At 43.1% G+C, this 9,836-nt stretch overlaps 1 protein-coding gene across 1 annotated transcript in view; it reads right to left on the reverse strand.

Annotated features, from left to right (window-relative positions):
- Positions 1-9,836, reverse strand: part of sgsm2 (small G protein signaling modulator 2) — a gene marked incomplete at both ends in the record, with an annotated part of 138,574 nt that overhangs the window by 31,869 nt on the left and 96,869 nt on the right. The window contains 2 exon segments of the mRNA XM_014030062.1: positions 7,887-8,069; positions 8,152-8,280. Coding sequence (XP_013885516.1) covers positions 7,887-8,069; positions 8,152-8,280 — 312 coding nt within the window.

Below are 9,836 nucleotides of genomic sequence, written 5' to 3' on the forward strand. Positions count from 1 at the left end.
GAGTATTTCCTTTACTCAAGAGGAGGGGGTGTTGTGGAATACTTATTTTCTATATCACCTTGACACTGTCCACTTGTTCATATCTTGTGATATCCCTGGACGTCAGCATCAAGCTGACCTACTTCATGTACCAGAACGAGGCAGATTCTGATTGGTTGCTCATTATCACATGATGATAGCTGAAGGTATAACAGTTCTCTTCCGCCCTCAGTCGGGGGCCCACATCTAACAGACTTCGTGATTGCTTTCTGTTTCATGTCTGCCCATCAATAAATGACTTATGATCATACCCGAAAGACTATTTGTCTTTCTAACACCTTTTCGCCGTGTTTCTGACCATTCTTGCCACGACAACCACCATCAATTATTGTTCAATATTTTTAATCTTTATAATCAAATGTGGCTTTTCTTGTAAATTTCTATTAAACTGCTTACTGCATCATAAAGATAATTCCATGACTGGACATTGTTTTTTTAAAGTTTTTCTCTAATTGCACGAGTGTGTTGTTACTTCCAAGAAACAAGGTACTAACATATTAAGAAGTGTGTTTACTTTGAAGCCAAGAGGTAATGATAAAAGGTCATAACTTAATAATAAGTTCATTTTTAATGGTTATTAGCCTGGGGAGATAGGATAAATCCCTTTAACAGTTCCCTTGAGACCTGCTGTCCAGGTCACTGAACATTATCTTGGTCAGTGTAAGAAYTGCAGATCCTAAGAGGGAGCAGCTGCCATTAACTGTGGTGACCAGCTGCTGGAGGCATCCTGAGCTGCTGCGCTGATCCAGAGGCCGGGGTTCATGAAGGGAATGACCACTGGAGGGAAGGCAGCTAGAGGCCCAGCTAAAAGGCTCCCGCCCCTGTGTCCTAGAGGAGACATGCCTGACTCAGCCACACAGGCCAACCCAGGTGGCTGTAAGTCTGGTCCATTGCCTCCAAACCAAGGAGACATTGTCTCCTCTCCAAGACCCATCGGTGTCCTGGTGGGTAAACTGGGGGAGGAGCCACACAGGGAAACATGGCGCCCAACGTGGGGCATGGCCTAAAGTAGGACCGCCCCAAAGAGAAGAGTTGGTCCACAGGAGTGGCCCAGCTTGTCTACAAGAGCAGAAACAGAGAGTTGACAGCTCAGTGTGCTGGAAGAGAGCCAACCACACATACAGCCTTCACAACACCTACTCAAGGAGTGGAGGAAGGAGGAACCCTGCAGCAGAGACTGCTGGAAGGAACACAGCAACAGCAGGGTAAGTAGCTACAATCGTCGAAACCCCATCCCGGTCCTGTAACGCATACAGGAGGCTTTGGGGATTGACAATTCCAATCAAGACAAGGAAGTACAATGGCTGAAGCAGCAGTGCTGGATGAGGAGAGTGCGGGGACCTCACAAGGAATGCCCCCCAACCCAGAGATCAAAAACCTGCTATGCATAATTATGCTCTATGGCAGGGGGACCAAGGAGTGGCACCCCACCGCTAAGGCGCTCTTCATGTCACATTCCACAAAAACAGACCCAGTGCAAGCCCTGGCTGAACTGGAATACCACATGGCCGAGAACACATTCTTCTTTGGYCCCAGAGTGCATGACGGAGCCATGCTAGTCGTGTTGCTGCATCCAACAGAAACTAAGAAGAAGGTCCAAAAGGAAGAATGGGTCAAATGGTGGCTATCAACAGTAAAAGGTTGGAAAGGCGGCATGGTGAAGCTGGTAAGCCCATCGGCAGAATATGACCCCCTGGTAAGATTGGTTGCCAGGGAACAGTTCATCAGCTGTGGGGTGGCTGATCCAGCATCCAAAACTGAAAAGCAATATAAGTGTCTGGAGTAACCCCTGTATGATCTCAGGTTGTGGAAAAACATGTTGAAGTACAAGAACAAAAACGGTAATGAGGAAGAGAATAGTGTGGTCGGAGTTCCCGACAATACCACTGATCACGAGGGATCAGGTGCAGAAACTGATGATGAGTACGAAGAAGCAAGACAAAATGAAGGTGCTTCCAGTGAGGAAGAAGGTGATGGTGAACGATCCCACTTTCAGAAAGAAATAGGAGAACTGACTCTGGCTTTGCACGACATAAAAACTTATTTGGGTCAAAGTCCAGAATCAGAGCAAAAGAGAGTCAAAAACCGGAACACTGTGAAGGCTTTGACCGAACAATCTGAAAACACCTCCATCACTGGAGGTGAAAACAAACATCGGAAATGTGACCACAAACAGCACCACACAGAACCACGGACACCGAGACGAGGCCCGCTGGGCCCTCTCCCTGAAGGAACCCTGAGTATTCGAATGCAGAATGGTATAGTCCTGCATCAAACAGTGGGAGACCCATGGGCCATCTCAAGTGATGGACTGCTGATATTCACCAACCACAACTACAAAAGTTATAATGGGAAATTCAGAAAAGCCCTAATAAAAAATGTGGGATATGAATACCAAAAGGAGGTAAGGGAGCTAAGAGAAATCCACAAGAAAGTTTCAGATCGACCACGAATGACTAGTGGAGCAGGACTGGCCCATTATGAAATCATCCACGTCCCAGTACCTGCATATGAGAAAGGAGATGACATAGAAAACTATGTCCTCCTAATGATGAAGAAAGTGGAACTAGGATTGTATCATGCAATACACCATGAACTGAGGAGAGTCGTCATCAGCACCTGTGGTCTGAGGTCTGGAGATCTGCAATGGGACAGGGTGTTTCGCTCAGAACCTCAATATACCCAACGCRCTGAGAAAGATTGTTGTGGTCACAGCCGAAAAGCTGAAAAATGAAAGGCGGAGTAAGGCCATGCCAATGATACCCATAAAAACTGAGCCAAAGCGGGAAGAGGAAAAGAAACCCCCCGCCAAAGAGACCCCACCAAAAAAGACCATACAGGGTTTCAGAACCTCTGACACAGAAAAGGAAGAACCAATGGGAAAACACGTGCAGCACCCAAAACAAGAGAACATTGAAAAACTCGATTTGGTCAGAGGAGGAGAAAAAGGCCCTAATTCAACACTTCCAAAGGCGGGACTCCAGCTCTGAAAACGAGAGCTCAGATGACGAAGAACCGCCGAGCCCTCCTCGGGCTGCTGGAGGCATCCTGAGCTACTGCACTGATCCAGAGGCCGGGGTTCACGAAGGGAACGACAACCGGAGGGAAGGCAGCTAGAGGCCGAGCTAAAAGGCTCCCGCCCCTGTCTCCTGGAGGAGACACGCCTGACTCGGCCACACAGGCCACCCCAGGTGGCTYTAAGTCTGGTCCATCGCCTCCAAACCAAGAAGGAGACATTGTCTCCTATCCAAGACCCATCGGTGTCCTGGTAGGTAAACTGGTGGAGGAGCCACACAGGAAAACAACAGTCAGCTGCAAAAGCATTCATCCCCTCATTATTCTTACTTTGGTGGTCCTACAACATGGAATTTAAATGGAATTTTAATTTGTATACAAGTAATGAACCTACATAGAACATTCCAGAATAACGATAGGGACAAAATAGTGTACCGTATACAATATAGAACAGCAAGGTGCACATATGAGTGGTCTGAGTTTCTCTGGTCTGGTAGGCCCCAGAATTAACACCAGCACATCACTAAGTAGAAAAGACTGCCACCAAGCAGGAGACTGGGAAATCTGCATTCATAATTGGCTTCATAATTGACTGTGGCAGCCATTGACAGCAGCTGCAGGTGATCCTGCTAATGAGCTCTAGGGCTTTAAACAAGGGCGGAGTGGGTAATCAGGAGAATCGGGACGATTCCTGCTGGGCCGCATCATTAATGGGCCGGTCCCATGGATGCAGTTAGTACGGGGGACGTACCCTCCCACTTTACCTGATAGGACGAGAAAAATCTCTGATCAAAACTGATGATGAACTTCAGTTAGTTCTCTGACACTCCCACAGAGCAGCAGCAAAGACAGCCTGCTCCCCCCTCCCTTCTTTTTTCTCTGTGACACACAGAGTGCAGCCATGCAGCACACACACGTGTTAGTACTTCTATTCTCATGGGGACTTTGCATTGACTTCCATTCAATTACCGGTCATTTCTACAGCCTAACCCTGACCCAACAACAGTATTTTCCTCAATGGGGACTGGGCTTTTACACCTGTAAGGAACAGCGGGTCCTCACCAGCAGGCTGTGTTTACCAAGAAAATGGTCCCCATCATGTAGCAAAAACCTGTAGGCATACACACAAACACAGGCTGTGCATGTCGTGTCGGGTTGACTTCTCTGCCTTCTGCAGCATAAATGAGTTGAATCCGGAGTGCAGGCTCCAACTGGTGAGAGGTAATGTCAGACTCTTCTGATAATGTCCAGCTTTTGGTAAAACTGTAGTCTTTATAAAGAACCAGAAAATAAATCAAAATTTCCCCATGACAGTTTTTTCTACCAAAACATAGTGCAGTTAGCTAGTCCAGGTGATCCATTAATGTTAGCTATAATTTAAGTTCAGTGATGAGTTTAAATCTATTACTGACCACTCTATTACATACCTGACCCTAAATCTAGCATAAACTTGTTTTACACCTTGGCCCTAAACCTAAACGTCTCATTCAAAATCAGCCTTTGGAGTCATGGAGACCGGGCTTCGGTCCCCACAAAGAGCATTTGGTTCCCATGAGGCTGCATTTTCCTGAAAAATCATCCCCACCAAGTATCAAAAACATGGAGCAGCAGCGTGTCCTGCGCACCACAGCCACTGTGTCAAAAAATAAATATCTAAACACTGGACAAGAAAAAGAATCTGATTTATGCAAAATGTGACGGAAACTATGTAAAAAATAAAAACAAAATTGCAGCTAAATATTAACTGGAAAATGGGTGAGGTCAGTGAAAGATGCATGATTCTCAGAGAGAAAATTGCAAAAAAAAATTTTTCCCTGAAGGCAAACACAACGTGAAGCAACACTGTAAGAGATTCAGACAAGAAACCTACAGAAATCTGCCTGTCAGTCTGCGGACAGACAGATAACAGCACAGATCATCTGACCTGCTTATGGATTTGTGTTGTTTTTTTCATTATGATGAAATTTTAAAATGCTAAACTTTAAATATTTTAACTAAAGTTTTTTACTGATAAATTTTAAAATGTATTTAATAAATAATAAATGTAATTTTTTTAAAACTTTTTTAAAACATTGCTGTGCAGAAACTGCCAAAGCAGAGAAGAATGAATGTGTCTAAGGAAACATTGGTGATGTATCATTGTCCCTAAAAAGTATTGTTTTTGTCCCACAGAATTTGGTCACCCTTTTTACCCCCTAAACCTCAGATGCTGAAGTTGAACTTCACTTCCTGTTGTCTGTAATGATAATTAGGGCAAATTTTATTAAATAAAGTTTGAATTTTTCAGTACTCTTTGACTTTGTTGTGTAAAGAGAATCAGCTTTAGTTTTTTTTCATATTCTCTTTTCATTTTAATGTTGAACATGGAATAATGAATGCCAGTGATGAGTTATTTTTAAATTTAATCTTTATTTGTTTGTTTATGTGTGTTCTAAATGCATCATAAACCATAATTTGTAAAATAAAATGAGTATTATAAGAATAATTTGTTAAGTATTGTTTTAATAAATATTGACAGAAATTGGCCTAAACTAAGTTTGGAATTTTGGTCTCCTCGTGAATTTGACCCCCTGTTAGTGTTCTTATTTCCAGTCTTTCTCAGGGGTTCTTCATAGGCGTCTCCTCCTCCACCCACCCTCTCTCACATGTGTCCTAAGCTCCAGTCTGCTCTCAGCGAGCCAGAGGTAGTCACCAGTTTGCTTCTTAGGGAAGTCTCCAAAGGATACATGATTGGCCCTTTTAAACCCCCTCCCCTCCCCATTTCACGTCAGCCCCCTAGGGGTAGCAACCCAAAAATATTCAGGAAAAAAGTGTCTAATCATTGAAATTTCTGCTCCCCATCCCAGAATCAACTCCCTCATTCCTAAACCCCCCTTCTCCCTCTCTTACGCCTCTGTGGACCATGCCATTTCCCTCATCAAAACTGCTGGCCGGGGTGCCTGGCTTGCTAAGGCAGATATAACCGATGCTTTCAAAACCGTGCCCATCCATCCCTCCCACTGGCCCCTCCTAGGGGTCAGGTGGACCCAGCGGTTCTGCTTCACCATCAGATTGACTTTCGGCTGCAGAAGTAGTCTTTGCCTATTCAATAAACTGTCCGAAACCCTATGCTGGATTCTCCTCAACGTCTCTAAACTCCCCAGTCTTCCACCTTCTCGATGACTTCCTCCTCATCGACCTCCCCTCTCCATTCCCTGGTCCCTCTCTTCCCAGGCTGTAACGGTTGTTCCACTGCGTTGGTGTCCCCTTATCTGTAGAGAAGACTTCAGGCCCTGCCAAGCAGCTGGAGTTCCTAGGCATTACCCTGGACTCTAAGTCCATGGTTGCCTCCCTGCCAACAGACAACTGTCCCATATCTGTGAAATATTTCAGTCCCTCTTATCATCTTCCATGCTTTCTAAACGTCAGCTCCTCTCCCTCCTGGCTCATCTTAATTTCGCCATGCGTATCATCCCTCAAGGCCATTTGTTTATATCTCGCCTGCTCGATTTAGCTAATTCCGTTCCCTCCCTCTTCGACCAGGTAACCCTGGACGAAGGTTGTCGTTCCGACCTGGCCTTCTGGTCCAGTCTCCTKAAGGACTGGAACGGCGTTTCCTTTTTCTATGAAAACGTAGTTCTTTCAGCTGACTCTCTACAGTTTTACAATGATGCTGCTCCATCTTCAGGTTTCGGGGGGTTCTTTCAGGGGAAGTGGTTCGCTGGCTCATGGCCCCCATCATTTCCCCAGTCAGAATCCTCAGCTTTCTATGAGATAGTTCCAATTGTTGTCACCTGCTGCCTTTGGGGTCACCTCTGGAAACGAAAGCGCATCGCCGCCTTATGCAACAATGCTGCTGTTGTCGAAGCTATTAATAAAGGACGCTCTTCCTCTAGCAGCTAGATGCTCTAGCTCAATCATGCGGTTCCTTTGCCGCATCACCTGGCAATCGGTCATCAATAATTTCATAATTTCAGCACGTCATGTCCCAGGCCACTCTAATTCCATCGCTGATGCTATGTCCCATTCTAAATTTCAGGTTTTCCATTGTCTGTGCCCGTCTGCTCTTCCGAACCCTACGCCAATCCCTCCTCTCGAAGCCCTGAAGTTGATCTAGCTGATCCTTCACTCCACTCTCTACTTCGATTGTCTAGATTTTACATAAGTTCAAGTCTCTCTCCTTCCACCCTCAAAACTTAKAGTTTTGCTTGGCTAACCTTTTCTAAATTCTGCACGTCCTACAGAACCCCAATCTTTCCAGTCRGCATCTACACGGTGCTCGCTTTCATTGCGCACTGCTTCGAAATTCGCCACTATGCCTCAATATATTTGCAGTTTACTAGCAGGCATTAACTTTTGCTATAGATATTATCTACCTCGACCTGTACCAAGCCTCTTTTCTAATCACGCCGTGATTATAAATGAATCATTAGRYCGTTYGAATTAGCTTTTGCKAAAWTTTTAAGTGCGTTAGTGKTTTAGAATTAGGGTACCTAAATATTTAAGTTAGTGKTTTAMGGTTAAAACAATTAATATTTAGATTAGTGCTGCCCATCAKTGCCAATTATACATATTTTGTGTTATATTTTCAATCTCAAAAGTCTGAGTCTGAAAACATAGTACAACTGTGTAGTCAAACAGAGAAGATGAATAYCCTGAGTTTTAAAACTGTGGAAATATCCTAGAAAGGTTTTAAAGTCTAAAAAAGTGCTTTGATGATGGTAATCCAACACGGTGTTGGTGATGATATAAGCCTCAAAATGCCAAAAAAAAAAAGTATGTGCTTAGAGCTAAGTTCAATTAACAATCACCAAAAATGGACTGATGGATATTTTTAGATTGCACTGTGTTACCTCATTGCTGAGAGTGGAGTCTCTGTGTGCAAGACGTAGAACATGGCTGTCTATGCTGCTTCCTGAAGACAGCTTGGCAAAGATGGCACACTGCATCTCCTTCTCTCTCTGCTTGACGATGACCTCACAGGTCTTCCACTCCCGCATCACCTGCTGGTAGCGCTCGTTGATCTTTGCATTGATCTTTATAAAGAAATGAAAGGAAATGCCATGAGGTGGTTTCTAAACTAATAATGAGAGCAGTATGTTTGTGAGTTTGTTATACCTGGCTCATTTCTTTTTGGCTTGTGCCAAACTTATAGTGTCCCAGCAGAAAAGGCCAGACTTCCTTCCTGATGTCATGCTGTACACCTCCATAATAAACCAGCCTGAGCAGCTCGAGCTCTTTGTAGTTCTGCACACACATACCACCCACACACACCCCACCAACACACACACCAAAAGAAAAGAAAGGATTAGACATGAACAGAAGAAAAATGGCAGGAAAGAAGAAGTCTACATGCGTCAATAATGGAAGAGGAGAAATAAGGAAAAGTGAATATGAAACTTATGTAGAAAGATGTAGATAAATGCTTAAGATAAAAATAGCAGARATGACCAGAGTGTAAATTAATAATAATATCTTTGTCATGGCTGATGAGTGATTACCATAGCTGTGATGGTAATATCTGTGCTCTCTCTATATAAGCCTGGTTCACTGGAACTCGTAAATTTTTCAATAAAGTGGAGAGGAGCTAATAGAGATGACAAGAATAGCGCATGTTTCCAGACTTAAAAATAATTATGTTAGCACTGAAAAATGACTTTATGTGTGCAAGGGTAGGAAATGGTGAAAAGAAACACACTGATCAAAAAGGCAAGCAAAGCTAAATTTCAAAGTTAGAAAAGGTTATAAAACACAATTAGGATTTGTGAGGTTTATTAGTAACAATTATCAACATGATTATTATTATTACGCCTTAACCATTTTTAAAGTTATGGCCCGGCGCTCCTTAAAAGAATACATATCAGACACTGCAGTTCATTAAAGTTTTAAACTAAGATCATCTTTCTTTCTCAGAAGTAGAATCTCAACATCTTCAGATCATCCACTTCCATTTCTTTTTTAACAGCTACATCTTTGTCACTTTCATTTCCATCTCTGACTTTTTTCTGCCAATGCTACTGTTCATACGACTTTTTCGTAATATATTCCCTTTGTTTACTGTGAATCTTTTATCGTAACTCCTGAGTGTTTTTTTTCTCCACTCTATCTTGGCAAGAATCTTCTTCACCTTTTTACCACACTGATTTTTCTGGGATAGACAGACTTTACTAACTGTAGCCTGTTCTAGGTGCCAGTCTTTTATTGCCTCTACATTTCTTGAATGATTGACCCTATAAGTACTTGAGGTTTTATAACTTTGTGACCTCTGCTTCTTGTAGCTTTTCTGTTCTACCTGCCCCCTTATATTCAGACACGTACTCCGTCTTTCATTTCTCTTCTCTAAACCTCTCTGACCCTGTAACCCTGCATGCATTGCCACATCCTGGTCAAATGACCTATTTACATCACTAACTGGAAACATATGTTGTATCTGACTGTTCTTAGAAAGTTAAAAAAACTGGTGAAACACTCTTACTGGATTGGAGTTATAAAGTACTTTGAATTGGTGTATTAAAAAGACACAGTAAAATTCTGAAATATTTATTTTAGATTTAGTATGAGTAACCCTATAACATGATATAAAGGGAATTTTTTTGTCACCTCCAAGGATTTGGGAGGAAAAAATTCCCAAATATGACAAACACATATTTACTGGTTAGTCATAATGAGGTACATTAAATGGTAATTGGCTTGAACTTAGATAGTGCCTTAAAAAGTCCACATGGACCACAAGGTGCTTTACACTTTAGACATTCACCCATTCACACTCACATTCACACACTGATGGTGGTAAGCTACACTGT

The sequence above is a fragment of the Austrofundulus limnaeus genome, unplaced genomic scaffold (genome assembly GCF_001266775.1).
Source record: "Austrofundulus limnaeus strain Quisiro unplaced genomic scaffold, Austrofundulus_limnaeus-1.0 Scaffold992, whole genome shotgun sequence".
Lineage (NCBI taxonomy): Eukaryota > Metazoa > Chordata > Actinopteri > Cyprinodontiformes > Rivulidae > Austrofundulus > Austrofundulus limnaeus.